The following is a 26,249-nucleotide window of genomic DNA, read 5'->3' on the forward strand; positions in this document are numbered from 1 at the left end:
GTTGAACCGCTGATGTCACATGGATTATTTTACCGATCTCCTTGCTACGTTTCTGGACCTTGATCGTGGTAATTACATTGCTGTCTATGGGAGGGTCAGAGAGCTCTCAGAATTCATCAAACATATCTTAATTTGTGTTCCGAAGATGAACGGAGGTCTTACGGGTTTGGAACGACATGGGGGTGAGTAATTAATGACAGAATTTTCATTTTTGGGTGAACTAACCCTTTAAAAGATTTAATCCACAGTTTTTGGGTTTTGGGTGTTTTCTTTCCACTAGTTTGAAAGAAAGACATGTTATGAAAGCAAAATCGACCAAAATGGCCCAGTGCATGAAAACACACTGGATGAAAGCGTGACAGTGCAGTGAAGCTGATGGGATGGGATCAGAGCTGCGTTTTATTGTTCATGTTAGACAGCACAATAGATGAATGTCCATGTATTTTGTGTCTTGAGTTGATCAGATGACATTGTCAAGCGGTTTGTCGTGACGTGTGTGCAGATGCTCAGAATGAGGAAATTAAATGTTGGATTATTGTCATTTTCACCTGGAGTTCACATGAGCGTGTTTGTCAGGAATTATGCAGAATGTAGGTTATGCAGAGAGTGTGTGTGTGTGTGTGTGGCGGAGATTACAGGCCGTGAGAGAGATCAGCAGACTCGAGTGTGTGCGGCTGCTGTATGTTCTGCTTCTCAACATGATTGCATGGAGATGAAGTGAAACACAAACATGATTATATTTCTGCTTGACTGAAGTGGATTTGAGTGGTTTTGACTGACTATGCTTTGGGCAGCTTCTTTAATCATGACACACAAATGACCTTTACGTCAAAATACACTATAATAGAGAGGAAAATGTTTCTTTTATGTTGACAAGCATCTGTAGATTTGCTGAACAAACAGGTCTGACACTCGAGCAGGTGTGATTAAGAGATTTTTCTCACATTGTTTTTGTCCATCCATTGAAAGAGCACAAAACCAAAACTTACAAGCATCAAAATGTTCATAAAGACATTGTAAAAGTAATCCACATGAATCAATAGGCCAGTCTGCAAATGACTTAAAATCAGTTTGATCAAATGTAAGACCATAAAATGTCTTAAATATCTTAAATGGTACAACAGAAGTCTTATTTATTATTTTTGGTGGTCTTAAATTCTGAGAAAAATAGAAATCGCAATTCAGCCTAATATAATAATTAAAGTTCTAAAGGCGATAATTTCATTAAATATTTTTTAAAAATGTACTGTAAAATATTATTAACATTATTTAGGAAAAATAATGTTATTTTAAGATGCGCTTGTAAAATGACAGTACTAATGTTTTTTCTTAATTTCTTTATTTTCATTTTCAAATGTTAAACCATCAAACTTTTATTTTGACACAAAACTGTTGACGCATTCCAGAAAACGTTCCATAATCCAGAAAAAAAAAGGATTATGATCTGATTTTATTTATTTATTAATTAATTGTGCAGCCCTATAAAGGAATCTGAAATAATTGAATTATTTCACAATTGTATGGGTTTGTTCTGTATGGATATACAATATGATAGTCATTTTATTTGTGCAGAAATTATATGATTTTAAAAACTCCATCACTTACTGAATTTTAGACATTTACGGATAATTCGATATGCTTTGTTATTTTGGGAGGTAAACACATAAGATATCTGGACTGTTGTGCTCCTCTATTTGAGAAACTTTTCCCACAGTAAAAAGTTAAAAGCAGAGAAAATGTCAGAAAATACATTTTGAAGCATCACAATGAAATGAGACGGAGAGACAAGACACTGAGTGTCCCGTGGAATAATTCATGGATATTGATCATTAGTCATGTGAGCAGAATGAAACGAACAACCACACCAACACAGCGCTTGAATAAAAAACAGCCTTCACGTGTTTGTCAGTGACAGAGATAATGCCAAGAACAAAAAAACCTGATCACGAGCAACAAATATAAGCATGCAAATGAAGTGAAGCACTTGAACAGATCATGATACAAGACGCTCAAAACACATGGAGATTCTTACTAACATAAAGGGAAAATAACAGGTTAGTTTGGAAACAACTGCAGCTATATTTGCACGTGCAGCATGAGGGTCTACTCTAAGTGTGAGTAAACGAGTATATCTGAGTCGTGTTATGACGGATGAGCTCAGGGCTATTTTAGTGATGTGTGCTGTGATCTAATCCTGTGTGTGTGTGTGTGTGTCTGTGTGTTTTTCTATTCTGGTGGGGACTTAAACCTGAATACACACAGACTCATGGGGACTTGTGTCACGGTGGGGACCTAAATTGATAAACAAGCTAATAAATCACACAGAATTAAGTTTTTTGAAAATCTAAAAATGCACAAAGTTTCCTGTAAGGGGTAGGTTTAGGTGTAGGGCAATAGAAAATACAGTTTGTACAGTATAAAAACCATTACGCCTATGGAGAGTCCCCACAAGGATAGCAAACCAGACGTGTGTGTGTGTCGCACTTGTGTCGCGCCGCATAACTCACCCAAATAAACCCACTGCCATCTGTGTCACATGTTCAGCCTCTGACGGCGACGCATGCTTCTGTTTGTGTGTTTCAGGTTTGGGTCTCCTCAGAATACGTCATCGTTCAGCTCTCTAGCGGGTTCGAGTATGGCGGCGCCGTCGTTCGGGAGTCTGGCGCAGCAGCAGCCACCGCCGCCGTCGGGATTCGGCACTCAGAGCGGCGCTTTCTCCGGCTTCGGCTCGTCTGGAGGTGAGACCACGCGTCTCTTTCACACCGACAGCGGTCAGGAGTTCACAGGCCCTCGGCATCAAATGCTGCTGTTATTCTGCTTCCCCTTACAGCCGCAGCAGGAGAACGTGCTGCGTTTGGCTGGTTCACTGTAATCAAACACCAGTTTCATTCAAACTACATTTTGTAGCAGTTTGTTTCTTTTCTTGTGGAGCTTGAGTCTCTGAACTAGAAATCTGGATGATCACATGCTTTAGCATTTTACCTGATAATCTTGCATTACACACAACTTTGGCCAAAAGTTTGACATGCTCATTAATTTAAATATTAATTAGGTTGGCTTGAGAAAGCCTATAACGCGAAATGTGTAGAGACCGTTATAAGCCAACCTACTGATATTTTATTTAAGCTTATTATTATTATTATATATTATTCTGAGACTAAATTTGTAACTGCATCTCCTCCTTTCGAGCTACATCCATCAAACCCAGCCCAGACCTTCAGACTGCAACAATCTCTAGCAACTATCCAGAACAACCTAGCAGCTGCCTAGCAACACCCTAGAAACCACCCAGAAGACCCTAGACACCTAGCAACCACCCCAAGTACCTTAGCAACCACATAGCAACTTCCTAGCAATCACCCCAAGTACCCTAGAAACCGCATAGCAACACCCTAGCAACCACTCATTTAAGCTTCCTAACAAATATTTTTAAATCTATCTAAAGTGGGTATAGAAAGAATCACCCCACTTTAAAATAATCACATTTTGTTGCTTTGCAGCCTGAAATGAAGACGGACACATTTTTGTACGTAAACTGTCTGTCTTCATTTCAGGCTGCAAAGTAACAAAATGTGATTATTTTAAAGGGGGGTGATTCTTTTCTATACCCACTGTATCTATCATCTGACCATATCTATCCATCCATCTAAACTTTCAAAGTTTAAACTGTTTCAAACTTCAAGCTAAACCTAAAGTTTGTCTTGAGAAATTTTTATCTAGTTTCATGATTTGAATACAACCAAGGTCAGATTTCATTGTCAAATAATACTCATATTTTCATTTTAGTTTTGATAATTTTGTCAGTTTTTTTTTTTTTTTTTTACTTTTTTCCATGTTTTTTTTTTTTTTTCGGTTGTTTTCTAAGGCAACATTTCTAATTTTAGTTTTTGTGATTTTTATGTGCCGTTTTCAATTTTAAGCTTTTCTTTTAAGCTTTTTTTTTTTTTAGTTTTAGTAATTTTAGTACTTAAACTTACACTTAATTAAAAATACTTAATGTGTCTAGTGTGCTTTTGTAAATAAATTAATAATAATAATTCTCATTATTATTTAGCTTAAAAAAAAAATCTTTTCTAGTTGGGAAAGCAATGTTTCTCATTTTAGTTTGTAATTTTGTGCTTTTTCTTTAACAAAATTATATATATACTGTATATAATTTAAGTAATTTGAGTACTTTAACCAAAAGGCAGCATTACTAATTTTCTAAATGTAGTTGTTAATGTAATATTTATATTTTATTCAGCTTTATTTCATTTAATGACAACCCTTTTTCAATCGTTTTAATTCTAATTATAGTTTGAGTTACCAATAACAACACTGGTTTTGAGATTTTTGAAGTGCTAAATAGTGTCGTTCAGTGCAGGTTCTGTTTCTCATGAGCTCCTATCTCTGCTGCGCTCGCATTCTCTGCATCTCCTGTGATAAATCACCAAAGTCAGACTCGAGTGCTGCTCGCTGTGTGTCACACGTTACCTAGTTACAGTGATAAACCCACTCCAGACCTCTTTACCACTTTACCTTCACCTGTCATTGCTGATGAAGTCTGACTCTCTGATTATGTCTGTAGGTTTTGGAGGTTTTGGGAACACTAACACTAACGCCAACCAGTAAGTGTTTCGTCATTCACGTTCATTCACACACATCCGTCAGAGTTCTGCTCACACATTCATGTCTCTGATGTTTTTCCAGACCCTCGTCTCAGACGTTCAACAGTTGGAGGAGTTGATCTGCGGACACTGACGTCATCTGATCTGATCTGCTGTGATTTTATAGTGCACGCAGGATTGAATGTGCCATGAGGTTCATGTTCTTAACATGTGCTGATGTCCTCCTGTTTTATGTTCAGTGTGTTTGTTCTGTTTTAACTGCACAATGTGAAATAAACTCAAGCGCTGTTGACTGTACTTTTCATTTCTGTGCTTTACTGTCACACTGTAAAAAATATTCAGGCAATATTTAGGCCTCTATTTGAAATTCATGTATTTCAATGGCATAAAAGACTAATAAAATTTATGTGATGCATATTTTTTTACTCGTGTATAAATGAAATGGGTCAGATTTCTGCACTCAAAAAGTAATTGCATTAATTATTTCCATCTATTTGATTTGATTTAAATAATTAAATTCCCAAAATGCTTTTAATTCAAATTGCTTAGAATCAGCATAAATCTGTTCATTGTGAAAACAATTACATTTATTCAGCTAAAAAGTAAGGTAACACTTTATTTTAAGGACCAATTCTTACTGTTAACTAGTTGCTTATTAGCATGCATATTAATAGCATATTGGCTGTTTATTAGTACTTATACAGCACAAAATTAGTGCCTTATTCTGCATGACCATATTCTAGATCCATTAATTTTACGCCATACCTAAACTTAACTGCCTTACTATTAATAAGCAGCACATTAGGAGTTTGAGGCAAAAGGCTTAGTTAATAGTGAGAATTGGACTTTAAATAAAGTGTGACCAAAAGTACGAACATGGTTAAAATGTGACTAGCTGTCGAACAAGCAATGTTCAGTTAGTATGAGATTGCAGACGCTTTTATCCAAAACGGGGAATACATAAAGCGATTCTTCTTAAAGAGGCAAACAGTCACAGGAAGTGCTCGCAATACCAAGTTTTAGGCATTGTTCAAATAAGTACAAGCTAGAAAGGGAAGGAATAAATAAAGATAATTTTTTTAAAAATTTAGGATGAAGTCAAGTAGCGTCGAAAGAGATGAGTTTTCAGCCATCGCTTGAAAATTGTCAGGGATTCAGCATTCCGGATAGGGGTGGGAAGATCATTCCACCAGCCAGGAACGGTGAACGAGAATGTGCTGGAAAGTGATTTTGAGCCTCTCTGTGATGGTACCACGAGGCGTCGCTCACTAGCGGATCTCAGGCTTCTGGAGGGGATGTAGATTCGTAGTAGTGAGTGGAAGTAGGCGGGTGCTGAGCTTGTGGCTGTTCTATGTGCAAGCATCAATGTCTTGAACTTGATGCGAGCCTCAACCGGCAGCCAGTGCAGGGAGATAAAGAGAGGTGTAACATGGGCTCTTTTGGGCTCGTTGAAGACCAGTCCTGCCGCTGCATTCTGAATCATGTGAAGAGGTTCGTTGTGCTTGATGGAAGTCCAGCCAGAAGAGCATTTCCACTCTTTCTCTGCTATAGGACAGGACTATAAACTTGTTAAATCATCTAAACCAGTGATCCTCAAATCTGGCTCGCGAGATCCACTTTCCTGCAGAGTTTAGCTCCAACCAGCACAAAATTAGTGCCTTATTCTGCATGACCATATTCTAGATCCATTAATTTTACGCCATACCTAAACTTAACTGCCTTACTATTAATAAGCAGCACATTAGGAGTTTGAGGCAAAAGGCTTAGTTAATAGTGAGAATTGGACTTTAAATAAAGTGTGACCAAAAGTACGAACATGGTTAAAATGTGACTAGCTGTCGAACAAGCAATGTTCAGTTAGTATGAGATTGCAGACGCTTTTATCCAAAACGGGGAATACATAAAGCGATTCTTCTTAAAGAGGCAAACAGTCACAGGAAGTGCTCGCAATACCAAGTTTTAGGCATTGTTCAAATAAGTACAAGCTAGAAAGGGAAGGAATAAATAAAGATAATTTTTTTAAAAATTTAGGATGAAGTCAAGTAGCGTCGAAAGAGATGAGTTGTGTTGTTCAGGAGGCAGACACACTCAGTCAGTTTAAATCTAGATTAAAAACCCATCTCTTTAACCTGACGTACACATAATACACTATCGCATTTCTATAATTCAAATCCGTTAAAGGATTGTTAGGCTGCATTGATTAGGTCAGCCGGAACCGGGAACACTTCCCATAACACACGATATACTCGCATCTACACTAATTTTAGTCTCTTTCATTCTTATTCTGAGGTCACCCTAGCCGTACGGATCCAGTATGTATCCAGACCAGATGGTGGATCAGCACCTAGAGATGACCTCTACAGCCCCGAATGTCAGCAGAGACCATGTCAACTAGACGAACTCTAGAGACAGATCCCCTGTGAAGACCTTGTCGGCCACCGGCACAAGACCACAAGAACCAGACGAGTCCTCTGCACAATCTGACTGTGTTGCAGTCTGGAATTAAACCACACCATGAGAACTGGCTCCCCGACTGAGCCTGGTTTCTCAAGGTTTTTTTTTTTTTGTCTCCATGTCTGTCACCAATGGAGTTTTGGTTCCTTGCCACTGTCGCCTTCGGCTTGCTTTGTTGGGGACACAATTTCTGGCAGTTTTGTTGACTTGATTGCACAGATTCTATTGGAAGAGAACTGAACTGAGCTGGACAATGACATCACTGAATCAACGATGAACTGACTTTAACTGATAAGTGGACTGTGTTCTATTGTCCTTTTGCATTATCAGCACACGTTTTTTTCTGTTTAACACTGTAAAACTGCTTTGACGCAATCTGTATTGTATAAAGCGCTATATAAAGGTGACTTGACTTTACATGAAAATATATATAAACCTGGTTAATGTGCACTTTAAACACATTCAGTTTATTAGTACTATTACAGAAATCTGATCTGTTCTTTTATGTGTGACTGACAAATATTCATTGCATTAAGTTTATTAGTTTGTTAAAACTGCAATCCAAATGCATGGACATTTTAAATGCAATTAAAATACATAAATCTTAATTTTAGGCCTTAATATTTGTCGTTCATTCCTGACGTGATTTATTTCCTAATGAGATGATAAATTGTGTGTGTGTGTGTGTGTACTGGTTTATATATCCTGGTGGGGACTTAAACCTGACTACACACAGACTCATGGGGACTCGTGTCACGGTGGGGACCTAAATTGTGGTCCCCACGGGTACAAAATCTTATAAATCATACAGAATTAAGTTTTTTGAAAATCTAAAAATGCAGAAAGTTTCCTGTGAGGGGTAGGTTTAGGGGTAGGGTTGGTGTAGGGCAATAGAATATACGGTCTGTACAGTATAAAAACCATTACGCCTATGGAGAGTCCCCACAAGGATAGCAAACCAGACATGTGTGTGTGTGTCAGTCAGTCAGGCTCTTATCATCACAGTAGTGTCTCTTCAAATGCCTCGAGTGCTTCCAGATCCAGATTCTTCTATAAGAGATTCTGAACAAAAAAAAAACTGAGTTTGCAGAAACTACACTTAAACTTACCCGAGTAACCACTGAAACCGGTTAAGATGCGCCGCGTATCGAGCGCATTGTCCTTTGACCCTGCGATACATCATGATATTTCATTTTGACCAGCATCTTCCTGTAGTTCCTCAGGCATTAGAGGAGGTTTTGTTTTTCCACATAAGCATCTGGCGTCTGTCTGTTTAATATCTTATAGATTGTGTTTATAGAATGAGACAGGTGCAGGAGAGGCGCGTGTAAATATAGCAGTGAATGCAGACGAATGCATCTGTAGCTCTGTGAGCGTCTGCTCTTCAGTCGCTGTGCACTAGTTTGTATTTTCATCTTGTCTGCAGATGATCAGAGTTTGGTGTCTAGAGATCAATCCCATCATGCCGCTGGAGTGTCTGCGCTCTGGGATCGAGTCTGTTAATCTCTCAGTCTCTCGGCTGCTTTAGTTTAAGCCTCGTCTTCAACCACGGATAATGGGATAATACGCTCCATTATCAAACACGCTTAAATCCACGGGAGACTATGATGAAACCAGCTGCAGATACACATGATCTAAACCCGCCACAGTCTGCAGTTCATCTGCGCACAATAAGAATACAGGAAGATCTTACGCCAAAATGACACTGTAATACATCAAGGCCAATTGCTTTAAAATACATTTACACTATTGGTTCGGTAAGATTTGCATCATTAGGCCTACTCCAGTCTTCAGTGTCACGTGATCCTTCAGAATTCATTCTACCCAGCAAGCAATTTTGCGTTTAAAAGACATCTATTAGACGTCAAGTCAAGTCACCTTTATTTATATAGCGCGTTTAACAATACAGATTGTGTCAAAGCAACTGAACAGCATTAATTAGGAAAATAGTGTGTCAATAATGCAAAAATGACAATAGTAAACACTAATTTTTCAGTTAAGGCAGTTCATCATTGAATTCAGTGATGTCATCATCAGTTCAGTTTAAATAGTATCTTTGCAATAATTTGCAATCAAGTCAACGATATCGCTGGAAATAAAGTGTCCCCAACTAAGCAAGCCAGAGGCGACAGCGGCAAGGAACCAAAACTCTTTGCCAAAAAACGACATGAAACCAAATTCAAGGTTTTTTGGGTTAGAAGTGGGTTACACATAGCCGGACTATATCGGGTCTATACTTAACCGAGACGTTGAAATGACGGCTATTGCTTGCTGGGTAATATGTTGATTAGCTGCTCAAGAAACAGTTCTGATTTTTATCAATGTTGAAAACAGTTGTGCTGTGGAAACTGTGATACATTTTATTTTTCAGGATTTTTGATGAATCTAAAGTTCAGAAGAACAGCATGTATTTAAAATAGAAATCTTTTGTAACATTATAATGCCTCCTCGATGAATAAAAGTGTCAATTCCTTTCAAAAACAAGCAAACAAACCCCAAACTTTTGGATATATTGACGAGGTTGATGAAAATAATAAAGTACTATAGCTACTATATCTGTGATAATCTCTCGTTCTTCAGTCATGTTCTTGTGTTTGTGCGTTTGGTTGTCGATGTCTTTATTAATCCTGCAGCTCCCGCATCTCTTGTTTTCATCAGAATATTAATATTTGATCTTTAATCGCATAAAAGATGCAGAAACAAACAAAATGCAGAGACACCACACTCGCACTGAATAAAAGACAAGAGTCTCTGCTGAATTTCACAGTTTTATTCTTCATGAAAAATGCAGCTGTCTTTGAATGTTTTGTTCTCACAAATGTGCATCTTCACAGTTTGAAATGTTTCCCACTACACTTCTGTTTTTCAAGTATTATTGTCAAAGCTATAAAACGGCCAAAAATCCCATCATTCCTTCTGAAAAGGGAAAAAAATAAGTCTGACGCCGCACACACACACACACACACACACACACACACACACTTGCAGTAGCTATAAACATGTTGTGCGGCTAATGGAGCTGGAGGAACTCAATGTTACTATTTCATATCAAAACTAAATGATTGGAGGATTTATTGTGGATTTACTGTCTGTCAGATGTCATATTGTGTCTCATCTGGTCAGTATTTCAAGCCAAACAGCAGGAATCGTGTGAGAATGAGGAGTCTTGACATGAACGCAAGCGTTTAATAGTGAATGTATTTGATCTGATGATGGATAAAAGTCTGTTGGAAGTACAAATCTCAGAAATCTGAAATCGAATTCTTCAGTCATTGTGTCAGTGTTGCCAACTGCTTTCAATTGAAAGTAGCTAAAACTGGTAGCTAAATGTAACTAGATGACATCACAAAGGCAAATTCACTGAACTATATAAAGATGAACGTAGATCAGTGGGCAAGATGAGAACTTAGATAAGGTTTGTCCAAGAAGTTGCTATATTTGTTCCTAAACTTTTGAAAAAAGTCTCAAAAGGGGCACGGAAGTCGCTAAATCTAGCTAAATTGGCAACACTGCATTGTGTATAAGCATCCAAACAGACACACACACATGCAGACCCACGTCATGTGAGATGAACTCAAACATCCAAAAGCGTCTGATGAAATAAAACACACGTGATGGTCTTTTAGTAGATTGTATAAGGAGACGTCCGGTGCGCTGAGGAAGATGGATGTAAAGTTCAGTGTCTGTTGTGGCGTTCAATCCATGTGTGCATATAAATGCTGGTCAGCGTTTGACTCCAGCTGGACTAAATCACATAATCAACGCTCATCTGTCCATCAACACAATCACATCTCAGTATAATAAGGCCTTCAATGGGATCAATAACAAATGGCATCAGGAAGCGCTGAAGTGCGTTTAATCTTATCGAGTTGCAAAATGGATAAAAATTGTGCTTAAGTGTCATTTGCATGAATTTTAAGCAAATTTGACCTCAAATTCTCAACACTGCAATGCAAAAAATATATTATAAAAATGTTAAAGTATTTACACACTACTGGTCAAAAGTTCGGAATCAGCAAGATTTTTTAAAGAAGTCTCTTCACTCACCAAGGCTGCATTTATTTTATCAAAAAAAAAAAAAAAAAACAGTAAAAAGAGTGAAACATTATTACAATTTAAAATGTATTGCTGTGATCAAAGCTGAATTTGCAGCATCATTACTCCAGTCTTCAGTGTCACGCGATCCTTCAGAAATCATTCTAATATGCTGAATTGCTGCTCAAGAAACATTTCTGATTATTATCAATGTTGAAAACAGTTGTGCTGTGGAAACTGTGATACGCTTTTGTTTTTCAGGGTTTTGTGATGAATAGAAAGTTCAAAAGAACAGCATTTAGGCTATGTAAAACCGAAATCTTTTGTAACATTATAAATGCTTTCACTCTTTTCACTGCATTTTAGATCAAATAAATGCAGCCTTGGTGAGCAGAAGAGACTTCTTAAAAAAAAAAATCAGAATTTTTTCAAACCTTTGTCGTACATCATGGTCACATCTGTAGTACTGCCATGAAAACAATGTCTAGTTCTTGTGCAGAATTGTTGCCTGGACACGAGTTTCACTCATTCTAGGGTTTTTCAGTGCATTCATTAGAGAACGACACGTGACGTTTCTCTCTTCAGCTTCTGCTGATGGTGTTTGATTTGAGGAGCAGATGGATGACGAGAGCAGATGCAGCCATCAGCGCTCCTGTCGCCGTATGCACATCTCATTCAAACACCAGCAGAATTGGACCGATTGCGCGTTAGCTCATAAGAACTCTATCGATTGGCCATGACGTCTTGACACTGACTGACACAGCAACTCATATGTAGTAGAAAATATATATTTTTGGACTCTCGGTTCAGACTCTCTTGTAGAACACACTGGAAGTGGCTGGTTGACGGAAAACTAAAACACTGAAGCTCGTGCTGAAAACACTGAATGCATAAGGACTGTGTCCTCGTTTGGTTGGGCGCACGGCGGTCATCGCAGTCCCATTAGATGACGACTAACTGGGACACATCCAGTGCAAATAGGGACAGGTAGGATGTGCGAGGTGTACTGCATTGCACTCGGTTTAAGGCGAAGAGTTTGCAGTGAAAGCAATGTAAACTTAAGGCAGCGTGAATCGGACGCTCTTTCCATCCGTCTGAGATGCAATATTCCCACTTTGTCTTTTTGCAGTGGCGTTTAGCACAGTGATTCCCAACCCGATTTGGTCTCAGTGTTTGGGAGGGATGACCACCAACGACTCGCCTGTCCGCGGCCGCCACATCAGCACCTGAGCGTCGTTGGCGTTGGGTTTGACCATGGCGTTGGGCGGGATGGCATCGTTGTTCCCCAGCACCTGCGGCTGCTCCTGCGTGATGGGTTCGCACAGCCTGGCTCTCTGTCCCAGTGGCTTGTCGGAATCCACCTCGATGTGCAGACGCATGCGCCAGCGCACCGTCTGCAGCACCAGGATCTCGCCCGACGCCTGGTTGATGGCCACCAGCCACGTGGTGAAGCTCTGGTCCCTCCAGATGCTGCTGAGCATGGGCACGTTGCTGTCGCTCACTGGGACGCCCCACGTCACGCTGGGGTAGAAGTTGTCGTTCATGCTGACGGTGAACTTGGTGTCCTTCTTGGTGGGACCCACGATGGTGCAGGTCTCGGTGGTGTTGCCGTACCAGGGGTAGTTGACGCCATCCGAGTCGCTGATGGCTTGGATTTTTCCATCTTGGAGATCCGGCAGCTCCCAGCTGGACCTGTGGGACACACCGGAGGATGAGAGCATGACAACAATTGGGCTGAATGAAGTGTGCTGACTCTAGAGAAAGCAGAACACTAGTTGCCAAAGGCGAGAGATGCTTTTTATTCCAGCGCTTAGAGGAAGTTAAACATAGAATGGTGATGTGAGTCTGACTGTCCATCAAAAGAGACCTTTAATAAATAACAAACACACATCTCTATCGGCTCCAGCGACCACCATCACTCATGCTTCACATCTCTGCTCTTGTGAAAAAGAAGTGCACTTCATTGTATTGAATGTGCACTTTTAGTGTACTTCAAATCTGAACAGCAAATTTTTAGAAATCTGTATTTGCATTTAGTATAATATTAATGAAATAAAAGACCACTTAATTGTACTTAAAGAGACACTTTCATGACTGTTTCTTAGCACAGTTAAGTACACTTTTAAAAAGTATACATTATAATAATGTCAAATTAAAGAGTTTGTCACACCACAGAAAAATGTATTAACCAACCAGACGAATTTGAATGAAAAAACAAAAACCAAAAAAAACAACCAAGTAAATAAAATAAGTTAGCAAAATCTTGAAAAAATAAGCTGCTGTCAAATCCTGGGGGCGTGTCCACTGTCTGCACTGAAACCACGCCCACTCGCGGGAAAGCTGCCGCCTCTCTCAACTGTCAAATACTGCTACATGCTGAATGAATGCAGCTTAATTGGATTTACACAGAATCCGTGTATCATTCGATCATTCGTTTTTTGATTTAATATTGAAAGTAGGGATGCACCGATACCACTTTTTCCAGTACTCGCCCGATACCGATACTTTTATTTTTGGTACTTGCCGATACCGAGTACTGAAACAGTCAAAAAACAAAAAATTCAGACACCTTCAACATTTCTCACATTATCAGTTAATTCGCTATAGTTTAGAACATGGTAATAAAATATGACAAGAACTCAGAGTTAAACTGTGTCAGAACAAATTCAGCTTGATAATGTTAGATAACTTTGATAGAAAGGTATGTAATGGATTACAGTCAACCAAAAATTATTCAGACAGTATGACAGTATTTACACAACTATGAATACTTAGTCGGGCAACCCTTAGCCTTAATGACAGCCTGTAGTCTCCCGGGCATGCTGTCATCCAGCTTCATGCAAACCCCAACTTCAATGTTTTTTCCCAGACTCGGTCTGAATAATTTTTGGTCCCAAATTTGTATCAGTTTTACTGGTAGTCCACTGTATGAAGAATTTTTGGGTATGATTTGTCACAGTTTACTTTATTCAATATTAAATCAAAAAACGAATGATCGAATGATACACGGATTACACAGCCATACATGTTTGGTATTATGCATTTACGTGACAAAGGCATAGCTTGCTAGCAAACTGTAGGCTGTAGTAACTTACGGTAATGACAGTAACTCGCAACTGAGCGGACAAACCACTGATGCTAATGCGCTCAAATTATTAATTATAGTGTTAGGGGAGGGGTCATGCTCAGTGGCTCCAGTGCGTCATCGAGACAGGATTTCAGGCCCGCCCAAAAAATCTTGAACACAAAAATGGTGAAAAACTGTTTAACTGTTTAACTCCACAGTTCAGTACTACATAGTTCACAGTCATCAGACGTGTTTTCAGCAATATATTTCTAACATTTATAATGTGTTTAGAAACGATTCTCTGAATTGCTTTTACATAGACTTTAAAAGTTTTACTTTAAACTGCTAATATTTAAAACTGCTATTTTAGTATCATTGTGGTACTATTATAGTTTTTATTAATATTTGATTTTATGTTTATATTTTCTGCTTACATGTTAATTTTATTTAAAGTTTTGGTAATTTTGTTGTGTGTTTTTGTAATTTGTATTAGATTTTGTTATTTTTAAATATGTCTATATTGTTTTTATTCCTTTTTATTTCAGTTTTTGTTTTAGTTATTTTAGTACTTAAATTTAAGCTAAATGAAACATTTTTATAATTTATTTCAGTTAACATTTATTTTATTTCAAGTAACAAAAATGTTTTTATGGTTTAGTTTTAGTTAACTGTGTGTTATTCAACTAGTGTTTTAACTAGTGTGTTATTTAATATTACATTTAATATATGTTAAATGGGTTTTACTTTATGTTAAATAAACACTTTACTTTAGTGTCCTTGTTCCACGCCTTACATTTACTTACTATAGTAATAACAGTAAATTACGTATAATTACAAACAACTAACCCTAAACCAAACCCTAATCTTAATTATATAGTAAGTACATTTTGGTAATTAATATTGCTCAGTACTTATTTGTACAATTACACTGTAACAATGACACCTTAAAAGTGTAACCTTCAAAGTTACTAAACTACATCTTCATCATTATGAATGTGTAATTACAAATAGATTTAAATACATGACACACAAGTTTCAATAGAAATGACATTAACATATATTTTTAGTTTATCATAAATGCCTGTCAGTACATTCAGCAGTAACTTTAACAATATTTCAAACACAATTATGAAATTACATATAAAGATGTATTAAAGTCCTACACTCTAAAAAATGCTGGGTTAAATACAACCCAGTGCTGGGTAAAATAGGGACAAACCCAGCAATTGGGTTGGTTTAACCCAGCGGTTGGGTTAAATGTTTAACCCAACCTTCTGGGTAGTAACCCAATCGCTGGGTCAAAAAAACCCAATTGCTGGGTTTGTCCCTATTTTACCCAGCACTGGGTTGTATTTGACCCAGCATTTTTTAGAGTGTACACTTACAAAGACACTAAAGTTCAGCTAACTGCATTTAATATACTTTTAACCTATTATAAATTTTCATTTAATGGCAATTAACATGCAATTGAGCGTCTGAAAGCATTATACATTCAGTTCACACTTAAAAATATTTTTTTAATAATATATTTAATAATAATAGTACTTCATTGTTTGTCAGTTTTTGAACTCAACAGAATTCATGCTTTGTGTAAGAGCAGTGTGAGCATTCTGCTAAACATCTTCTTTTGTGTTTTACAGATGAATGATGGTCACACATCTTTTGCATAGACTAGAAAACTTTGTTAGCATTAATGGAAGTGCATTAGCATGGTTCAAATCGTACTTATCTGACCGCCATCAATTCGTAGCAGTAAATGAAGAGGTATCATATCGATCACAAGTGCAGTATGGAGTACCTCAAGGCTCAGTACTAGGGCCATTACTCTTCACGCTTTACATGTTACCCTTGGGAGATATCATCAGGAAACACGGTGTTAGCGTTCACTGTTATGCTGATGATACTCAACTCTATATTTCTTCGGCTATATAAATAAAGGTGACTTGACTTGACTTGACACATGTCATGATGGTGAGCTGATTATCACACAAGTCTGATTGGTGTGATCTGTGCCTTTAAGCAGTGAAGGCAGTGATGCTGAGAGGGCAGCCTCTCTCAATGACCTTCACCGTACAGCACAATCAGCACAGATGCGGGTGACGGCGGAACAAACCGCAGAGCTTCTGGCCTATCGATTCCCTGATGCAGGAAAACCATGACCTTTCTCCCAGAACTCACGGATCAGCAGCAGAGCATCATGGGAAAGAGCCACATGACATGAACACACGAGGGGCTTTGATTATCATCAGGGGAATAAGAATAGAAATGCTTTGAGTGTGTGTGTGTGTGTGTGTGTGTGTGAGTGAGTGTGTGTGTTTATGATGTATGTACCCAAATGCCCTCGTGAAAAAAACTGCTCAATATTCCTATTAAATAATGTCTAATGTGAGTTATGGTTGGGTTTTTTGGGAAGGTTTAGTGTTTACATGTGTGTCCTCAAGAACTTAAATATGATATAAAATATATAATAAATATAATTACTAGCATACTGAACTTATATTGTCTGATCAATTTGTTTGGTGTGTGGTGCTTTTGCAATTAAACATTTTCTTTTGTTTTGGGGTTTTTCTTTCATAGGAATATCACACTATTTGCATGTTTTCATGTATCAGCTTTTCATCTACTGGCTCATATATAGATCAAAACACATAAATACTTTCACATTGGGTTAAAACATTAGAAGTTAGTAATCATGCATAACTGTTGGTATTTTGCACAGCCGTAATAAGGAAATGACATTAGATGTTTAAGGTTAAATTCATAAGTAAATTTATGTTAACAGCACAATTTACTGACAACATTCAGACTGATCTCAGACACGTCAACTGATGTTCTCTGGAACAAACCCCACTTCAATGCCAATGGAAAGAACCGGCGTTGAATAACATGCAGTTTCCATCTCACACCACCATCAGTTCAGCTCAACACATGACAGGAAACATCTTATACAAACCCGCATCTTTCAGTTCGCCTCTGAATATCAACCATTTAAGGCAAGATACAGGCAAAAACATTGTTTTATTTCATGCACTGGTCGAACTTGAGGTTATTTTGCTTCCATATAATGTCTTCTTTCAGACTAGTGTAAAGAAAACATCCAAAATACACATTTAAAGGGGTCATATGACGTTGCTAAAAAGAACATTATTTTGTGTATTTGGTGTAATGAAATGTGTTTATGCGGTTTAAGGTTCAAAAAACACATTATTTTCTATTGCACTTTATCTCTTTGCGTATTTCAGTTTCAATTCATATCTTTAAAGAGTTTTTTCTTTTACATACACCAAACTTTAAAATTGTACTCCTATCTATATTCTGAAGGCTTTTACTGAGGGGGTTATATATATATATATATATATATATATATGATGAAAATTCATTTGTTTCTGGTGGTTGACCGTATTTTCTGAATAATGCACTCTCAGAAAAAAAGGTACAAAAGCTGTCACTGGGCCGGTACCTTTTCAAAAGGCACACCTTTGTACCTAAAGAGTCCATATTGGTACCTTAAAGATACATATAAGTACCTAAAGTGTACATATTAGTACCTAAAAGGTACAAAAGTGTCCCTTTTGAAAAGGTACCACTCCAGTGACAGCTTTTGTACCTTTTTTTCTGAGAGTGTGGGATGATTAAAAGAGAAATCCAAAATCCCCTCTGGAAAAACCTTTAATATGCCAACAAATCAAACAAGAATTTGGCTTAATCCAGTGTTCAGATTTATGCATATTAGTACTTTTGTTTTTAATTTAGACTTTTAATTTGATATTTAAACATAACATTTTAGAAAACGTAATACAAAACATTTGTTTTATTGTACTGTGATTAATCAACTGAGGAAAATTAAGGTGAGATCTATTAGTTAACATATTTACACTATTCACCTGGTGTGTCTTGCCTTAAATGAACCATTTACTGTGGCTTTACTGTGTATTATTTTACTTTAGGTAAAATAATAATCTGTAATGAAAGATTAATGTTGCTGACATTCATATAATCATGAAATATGAGCAGAACAGATGTGCTTCAGACAGTGAAGAGAGAATGTGACTCAAAAAAATGCAAGTGTTTTGTTTCCTGAGTGTGTAAATGTTCGACAGGACCGGCATTATCAGGCCAGAACAGCAGCTGAAATATCAGTCAAGAGCGTTACCAGACGATTCTGTGAGCGTGCTTTAATGTAAAGATCCTTCAGACGGGCTTGTGTTTGCTGAAATGTCCTACACTCAGTAAAAACTGGTGCAGAAACTATTTTTGCTCAGAAAATGCGGTTACACTTTATTTCGATAGTCCACTTTAGACATTCTATTAACTATAAGTAACTTTGTAACTACATGTCAACTACATGTCAACTAATTCTCATTAATTTGCATCTACATGTCTACTAACTCTCAGAGTAGACTGTTAGGGTAGGTTTAGGGTTAGTAGAATAAGTTGACAAAGAAAGTGTTAGAAGATAGTCTTAAGTGTTAAGCAGACAGTCTACTAATACTCGACTAACTGCTAGTTGACATGTAGTTGCAAAGTTACTTACTGTTAATAGAATGTCTAAAGTGGACTATCGAAATAAAGTGTTACCGAAAATGCTAGCAGATTTACAAGTAATTGCCAAAAAAGGCAACACACTGAATTAAATCCAAAATTTTGAAGTAAAAGACGGCAATATTATTTTCTTGTAAAAGTGCAAAAGGAGCAGCTGGAAAATTGCAAAAAGGAATTTGTCTGTTCAAACATGAAACTGAGTAATGCTGTGATATCTGCAGTAAATGTGTGCGTATCACTTTACTGTCTGCAATAACACTAATTTCAAATACGTTCTTGCAGTCATAAGAAGAATGTAAAGAGCTGCAATAAAGGATATGTTGTCATCGACTTACAAAGGAAGTGGAACTAGTGATTAAAAAACGAAGTATTATGATGAACGGCTGCTTTCACAAGTTTATCATGTCATTGCGTCATTTATTTTAAACGCATGATCATTTCTGTGCTCTTGTTTCCAGGAATATGTGGAGGCTGAGCATGTGCAGTCTCCAGATATCTTAAGACACCAAAGGGTGTATTTTTTGTTTCACAAAGGAAATAGGGCAAAGTGTAGCCTCTTCAACAGGAAGTAGGACAAGTGAAACCTCTAACGGTATGCAGGCAATGTAGTATCACCACACACACACATACATACATGATCAAATCATCACGCTGTACACAGCACGGACAAAACGACAAGATGATCCTACATGCACAATGTGTCTGTCACATATGTTCACACTGGTTTGGCAGTAACGTTTAGACATATCTGAGCTTCCCAAATCACTTGTAGCATCACTGAAAACACTGAGAAGTTCAATTTAAAAGAGCACACTGTTAGACATTGTTAGCTGTAAACATCAACATTGTTTACTAGGGATGGGAAGATTCCCCGATTCGCTCGGTGCATCGGCATAAAAAGTTAACGATGCAATGCATCGGTTTTTATATTTTCTCCATTGCAACAAATCGCATTGTGTTGAATCGAATCGAAATCGGATCGCACTGCATCGTAACAAGGGTGAATCGTATCGCATCGCATCGGTAGCTGCTTCATATGTATCTTTAATGTATCGTATCGTTGGCTATGCATCGAGATGCGTATCGTATCGGCCTGAGTCATGAGATGCACATCCCTACTGTTTACAGCTGTATTTCAGTTTTACAGTAACTATGTGGTACTGTGATCATGTAATACAGTGCAATTACTGTAAAAAAAAAAATCCAAGTCATCAGTATTCATTCATTTGAATATAGATTTCATTAGATTTTTATCATTTTTATATAGAATTCTTTTTTTTCTCCTACATAGGTACTACTGACATTCAATTCAAACAGACACAATTATTACAAAATATCAAATTCTTTATTTAAAACATTGCATATAACACTTAAAAATACACAGTCTTCCGATGCTGGAACAGTGCATCTTCACCATTTCTCCTGTCTCCTGTTTTTGCAGTGCATTATGTTGTATCCTCTGGATTTATCCTCACAAAGAATCCTGAGGCAACAGGAAAATAATGGGGAAAAAATATAAGCAGCCAAAGAATAGATATAAGGCATCTTCAAATCCCAGATGCTGCTCCAAAACGTAGGCCATCTTTGTTCACCATCCACTTTGTTACAGAAAGAAATGTGTTCCCTGAAAAACAAGAAAGTAATTACACATCTATATGGAATAGCCTACACAAACCTCTCAAAATAATAGGCAGGTTACTCTCTTACCATGAATTATCAGTCTCAGTGTGGCTGGCCTGCTCACGTCTTTCTTGGTGCTTCATTGCAGATGCCTTTAAAACACACCCACACACAAAATGCAGTAAATCTTAAATTCCATTAAAAAAACTATAACAAACTAATGCCAAAACTAGAAAGGTGGCCATAAAACTTTTACTAACATACAATTTTATTTTCTCAATAAGCTACTAGCCAACGTTGACACCTGAAAAAATTTCACATTAGTTAACTCAATGTTAAAGGTCCCATATTTTACACCTTTCTGGAGTTTTATTTTAGGTTTTGATGTCCTTAAGAATATATATTTGTGGTATAAGTACCAAAAACCATCTCAATATATTTTTACAGCTCCTCTCTCAGGAGCTCTGCTGAGAACAGGTCGATTTTGGCCTGTCTAATTAATATTCATGAGCCTCTCTTCTGACTGGCCTGTTGTTTTCTGAGTGACGCACGGTCAGGCCAACCAGAGGTAACTAGGTTCATGTATGCAGCGCACACTTCGTATTAGAAAAGGTTCAATAAAGTATTGTCTTTTGTTGTTATGGGCGCGTCTACAGATTTCTTGCCATATGTCTGTTTCTTGCATCTCACGACTATGTTGTGTATGAAATAACGTCTGTGTGCATGTGTGTGAAACAACAAACTGACGATTTATATATAATCATTTGTAATTGTATATACATTGTTGTGATTAATTGTGGCTGGAACAATAATGTAGCTGTAAAAATAGTTGCCTGCTGAAATTGAAATGTATATACATCTTCATCATGACTAGATAGACACGGTGAGTTTGTCTTTACTATACATGTTAGATGTGATCCACCTCATAGTAACAATCCTGTCAGATCGTCCATCCTTTGAGTGAGAGTGTAAAGTTACAGGTCAGCCGATCTGGTTTCATGTTTAAAGTTAACCTTTTCGACATGTTTCCGTGTTGTTGTTGCTCAGCAATGGCATGGACGCAATGTTGTCTGGGGGTTTGGCAAAAGGAGAGTGGGACGGTGGGCGGTGCTCGGGGTGGTGACTGAAGGCGGTGACTGTGTAGTTCTGACGTCAACTTTTTACGGAAGTCACAACTGTTCTTGAAAAATCACAGCTACTTTATGCAGGCTGTGTGCATTTTTATGTTTTGAAACATATATGGTAGTTACATAGCACCTAGACCTCAGTTATCATGAAAAAAGCCAGGAAATTTCAGTTTTGACAATATGGGACCTTTAATATAAGATAAGTGTTCCTCGTTAAATAATTTTAATTCGGTAAAAGACAGCGCAGTTTACAGTGGTGAAGTTTATGTTACCGCCATGTTTACGATAAACTGGTGTGCAAAAAAACTGACAAAAACACAGACATACATACATATGTTTTTACCTTGCTTGCTGGTCTTTCTTATTCTCTCGTAAGGAGCATCGACTTACAGCGCAGATGTTCTCCGGATCCCTTCCGCTCGCGGGTTCAATCCCCGGGCAAAACCCGCGGCGCTGCCGTGCTGGTTCCGTGTCTACCTTCCGGACGCGAGAGGCGCGACGCGACAAAAGACAATACAGAACCCATTTTAATTAGTGATCAGATCTACAATGGATGCCGGACAGTAAACTGATGCCCCGGGATATTTCTAGTACTCCAGGCGCTCGCGCTGTTTCTGAAGGACAAACGGATTTACCAGTCATTATTATTTAATCATTACAAGCGATTTAACTCAAATGTAAAAAACTAGGGTGTGGGGGGGGACTCAATGGAATGGCCTGAAGAGACCAATAAATACAGTAGTATACAGCAAATAAAAAAAAATACAGTAAGTCTCTGTATGTGGTGTTTGACTCCACAGAAAATTCCCATGGTGCAAAGGAAATTACAGTTATTTACTGTACAGGGAATTGATTTGCAGTATTATACTGGGTGATATACAGTAAATAACTGTAGAAATAACAGAAATGTATAACAAATACACTATCATCGACGAAAAACATCTGAAGACTGCTGACTTCTGACTGTCCAACATGACTGTGTAATTACTGCTAATAAACTGTGTGTATTTGATGTGATAGTTGTTTCTGGTTACACTGTCCTTGTTACAGTGAAATTATACAATTAAGTGCTGAAGTGCAATTAATGTTCTTACTTTAAGTTTAGGGTTTGGTTTAGGGCTAGTTGCATGTCATTATGCATTATTTACTCTCGCAGGCTATAGTAAGTGCGTGTAACACGTATAATTAGAACACTAAAACAATGTGTTACCATGTCTTTTCAGTAATTTCTCATACAAAAATATTTACCATGGCAGACAAAGCTTTAGTTAAAAGTTGCTACAGTTGTAGTTTCTACAGTATAAGTGTTGTAAATTGTTATAATCCAGCAAATGATACATAACATAAATTCATGTCATGCATTATAGTGTTGAGCTGTAACAGGCAGAAGGTGTGATGTAGTGTTTGTGTTGATTGTCAGATATACTTACATCCCTTTGGATCCGTATTTGTTGTAAAACTCCATGTGGTTGCACGCCTGAATCCAGCCGACCGTCCAGCTCTCTTTACCGGCCACCGGCGGCACCAGGACCCGGGCGGACGCGCGGAAATGCGGCGTGCGGTAGCGCAGCACCACGCTGGAGGACTCGTCGATGCTGGTGGGGTTCGAGTCGATGGAGGAGTTCACCTCCAGAACCATGATGCTGTCCCGGAAACTCTTGGGTTTGCATCTGATGCTCTGAATACAGCCCATCACCAGCAGCACGAGCGGCCAGTAGAACATGAACCCACAGAAGGACACACACTGACCCTCAGAATAACGCACACTAGACACCCTCAGAAGAACGCTAAACGACGCGTCGCGGTGTCGCGTCAGGACTTAAAACAGCGTTTCTTATTAACAAAAACATCACGTTATTTTGTCGAATAATAAAAGAAAACAAAATTAAATTAAATACAAACAATGTTCGTCAACTTTCCGTCATTGGCGGACCGTTATAAAGCTCCGCTCACACATAACGTTCTCCAATCATCATCAAACCGGCATTTCCGCGTCGTAACCCTCACAGCAGTGCTTGTAGATGAAAATAAATAGGTTAAATCCATCCACTCAGAATACTGCTGGCATTTGGTGCGCAAAAAAAAAAATTTCAACTACAAAGCGCGCAAAATTGCTATAGACGGTTTGGGTATCAAAAGTAACGCAATTATTTATTTTTATTTTTGCAATGAATATTTACATTTCGTGAGTTTGTCCTTGAGGTTCAGTTGGAGGAAGCTCACTTTCTTATGCACTTATGAGTAAACGATCCGTCTCACTCAGCATCAGGTGAACTTCATCAGCCCACATGAACAAACATAAGAGGTGAATAAATCAGTCCCGCTGTCACGAACACAAATGCTGTGATGAACAGCCCATCATTTCGCGTCTCTCTTCATCAGTTATAATCCATCCTCATCCTCGCGCCGGTGCTGCGCTCAGCCTCCGTCCCGCAGCGCTGTGAGCGTCACCGTATCAGCTGCAGCTGCTCCACTCGGAGCGCCCGTGCCGTCACTTCCGCTCCCCGGCGCGTGCTGAGAGAGGTGCTCGTGCAGTTTGTTGGGCGAAAATGATGTGGTATATTTATATATTTTGAAGGGATTACAGGCAGCAGCAAAAGTCTAAGACGCTTCATATGGAAATAGCGCGCTGGTTTTAAATATTCATGTCAGAAAGATGATAAAAGTGCGCCCGCGTTTAAGCACCTTGGAGAACGCCGAAGCTCCTGTCATATATGCGATTCCTACTACGGTGAAGACAGAGCTCATTAATATTTAAAGACGTGAGGTTGCTGCTGTCTTATTGAAGCGTCCAGTCACGTGATTATACTAATATTCATGAGCCAAATCTTCATTGGTCAGGTCTCTGCTTTGCAGCCAATCAGTAGGGCGTACGTCTTTGTACGTAATTAATATTTAAAAAGCGGTGTATACCTTTAGCATAGTAGTATTCGTAATTCTGTTATGGAGCGGACCGTGATGGATGCTGAAGCCTTGTTTAGTTTACTAATACAGTGAAGATGTTTTCCAAAACCAAGCTGTATTACAGTATTTCTGTGCGTGTGAATTGATGTCTGAACTGAACCTGATCGCAGCGACTGTGAGCAGGATCAAAAGAGCTGGCCTTCTGCACTGATTCTCTGGACTGCTCCGAGGTAACTTAGGCCAGCTGATGCTTCACATGTGGTTTAGGAATAAAGCTAAATCTGTCAAACCCAACTTTCTGGGGTGTCCTCATATTTAAAAACTATTTAAAAATCAAGTAAATTAAGTATTTTTTTAAATGGTAAAAATACAGCAAGTTTCTGTTAGGGTTAAGGTGTGGGTTAGATATTGTAGAATTTGTAACTAGCCGTAAATAAAAACAATAGAAGTCTGTGAAATGAAAGCTGATATACAGTGGAGATCAAAATTATAGAACAATCTATAAATACTTGATTAATCTTCAGCGCTCAAAATTTGAAGGAATAGCTGTGGGGAATACTGTTCTACTAACATATTTGACAAAATAACGAAGGCATTTCAACAAAAAACGTTTATTTTGTGGAAAACACAGTGATCAAAATTAGAGAAGAGTAACCACTATAGCACGAAAGAAGATTACAACTAAAATTTTGGAGGGTTACAGCTGTCAGAAGTTAGTAGGAATTGTAGAGGTCTGCGCTGGTGTGCTCTTGGTCCACTTTTCTTCCAGTCTCTTCCATAGTTCGGTAACTGTAGTGGGTTTCTTAGCCATAACTTTGCTGCCAAGTATTTTCCAGAGATTTTCAATCATGTTTAGATCAGGACTCTGATCTTATTTCAATGTTCTTAGCTTCAAAGAACTGCTTTACCCGTGTTGCAGTGTGACAGGGAGCATTGTCTTGCATGAAAATTGCAGGTTGATTCAGAGATGCTTGCAGGGAAGGAGAATGCATGTTGCTGAAGGAGGTTCTGATCAACATTTGCATTCACCCTGCAATGTAGCTGTATAAGGAGGCCCAACTCCTGCTGCAGAAAACATCCCCAAACCATGACACTTCCTCCTCCACCTTTCACTGACTTGTTTACATACTCGGGGTTCAGTCTTTCCCTCAGTTTGACGCCGAACATAATGTTTCCCATCTGACCCAAATAAATGAAACTTACTAAACTTACTTACTAAAGTGATCTTTGGACCAGTTCTCCTCTCTCCACACAACATGCTCCTCAACAAAGGTGAGCTTAGACTTTTGATTCTTTCTGCTGATGAGAGGCTTGGTCACTGCAGAGTGCGCTTTCAATCTGACTTCTCTTAAACGTGCTGAGACAGATCCATACCCTGTTCAGCATTGAACTGGTGAGCAATTCCAGCTGCAGTGTTGAACCGATTCCCCATTGAGAGTCTTTGCATTTTCCTGTATTCTCGTGCAGTTGTCTTACATGGACAACCAGCCTTTTGGGGGGACTTGAATTAATTTGTGTATTGTAAAACTGCAATATTCTAGAAATCACAGATTTGGAACGACCAACTTCTCTTGCAGTGGCTGAAAGTGTCTTCCCTTTGGCCTTCATCTGAACAAGACAATCCTGCCGCAGGCTTTCAGTCACCTTAGAATCATCTTGCAATATCTGTGAAAATTAGAGGAATGCTGCCAGTTAAATAGGGTTTGTCATATAATTAAGGAAATTAGCAGCAGGTGCCAGATTAACACCAATAACTTGGAGGTATCTGTAAGTGTTCTCTAATTTTGATAAGAGTTCTTTTTCAAATATCTCATTTAAGTGTTTTATACTGTGCTTCAGAATACAATTAATTTATGAAATATGCTTAAAAAACTGCCCTTCTATTCCTGTTAG

At 38.2% G+C, this 26,249-nt stretch overlaps 2 protein-coding genes across 3 annotated transcripts in view; one reads left to right on the top strand and one right to left on the bottom strand.

The window, feature by feature from the left end:
* Window positions 1-5,016, top strand: part of LOC107745626 (nuclear pore complex protein Nup214-like) — a 60,012-nt gene extending 54,996 nt beyond the window's left edge. The window contains exons 36-38 of the mRNA XM_016559544.1: window positions 2,584-2,738; window positions 4,568-4,607; window positions 4,690-5,016. Coding sequence (XP_016415030.1) covers window positions 2,584-2,738; window positions 4,568-4,607; window positions 4,690-4,726 — 232 coding nt within the window. The 3' untranslated portion in view covers window positions 4,727-5,016. The remainder of the gene's footprint in view (window positions 1-2,583; window positions 2,739-4,567; window positions 4,608-4,689) is intronic.
* Window positions 5,017-11,482: 6,466 nt separating this feature from the next.
* LOC107745627 (protein FAM78A-like) lies at window positions 11,483-23,889 on the bottom strand. 2 transcript variants are annotated; one of them, XR_001640616.1, is made up of 4 exons: window positions 22,883-22,949; window positions 21,796-21,929; window positions 20,413-20,477; window positions 20,057-20,329 (listed from the first exon to the last, which is right to left on the bottom strand). XR_001640616.1 is itself a non-coding variant. In XM_016559545.1 (2 exons), the coding sequence occupies exons 1-2, from the start codon at window positions 23,173-23,175 to the stop codon at window positions 12,263-12,265; spliced, it is 819 nt and encodes a 272-aa protein (XP_016415031.1). In that variant the 5' UTR covers window positions 23,176-23,889; the 3' UTR covers window positions 11,483-12,262. The 2 variants fall into 2 exon arrangements, 1 of the variants encoding a protein (XP_016415031.1); XM_016559545.1 differs by lacking the exons at window positions 20,057-20,329; window positions 20,413-20,477; window positions 21,796-21,929 and adding an exon at window positions 11,483-12,788 and having other exon boundaries at window positions 22,883-23,889.
* Between the last annotated feature and the right edge of the window lie 2,360 nt (window positions 23,890-26,249).

This window comes from Sinocyclocheilus rhinocerous, unplaced genomic scaffold (genome assembly GCF_001515625.1).
Source record: "Sinocyclocheilus rhinocerous isolate Xijiao unplaced genomic scaffold, SAMN03320098_v1.1 scaffold1489, whole genome shotgun sequence".
Classification (NCBI taxonomy): Eukaryota; Metazoa; Chordata; class Actinopteri; order Cypriniformes; family Cyprinidae; genus Sinocyclocheilus; species Sinocyclocheilus rhinocerous.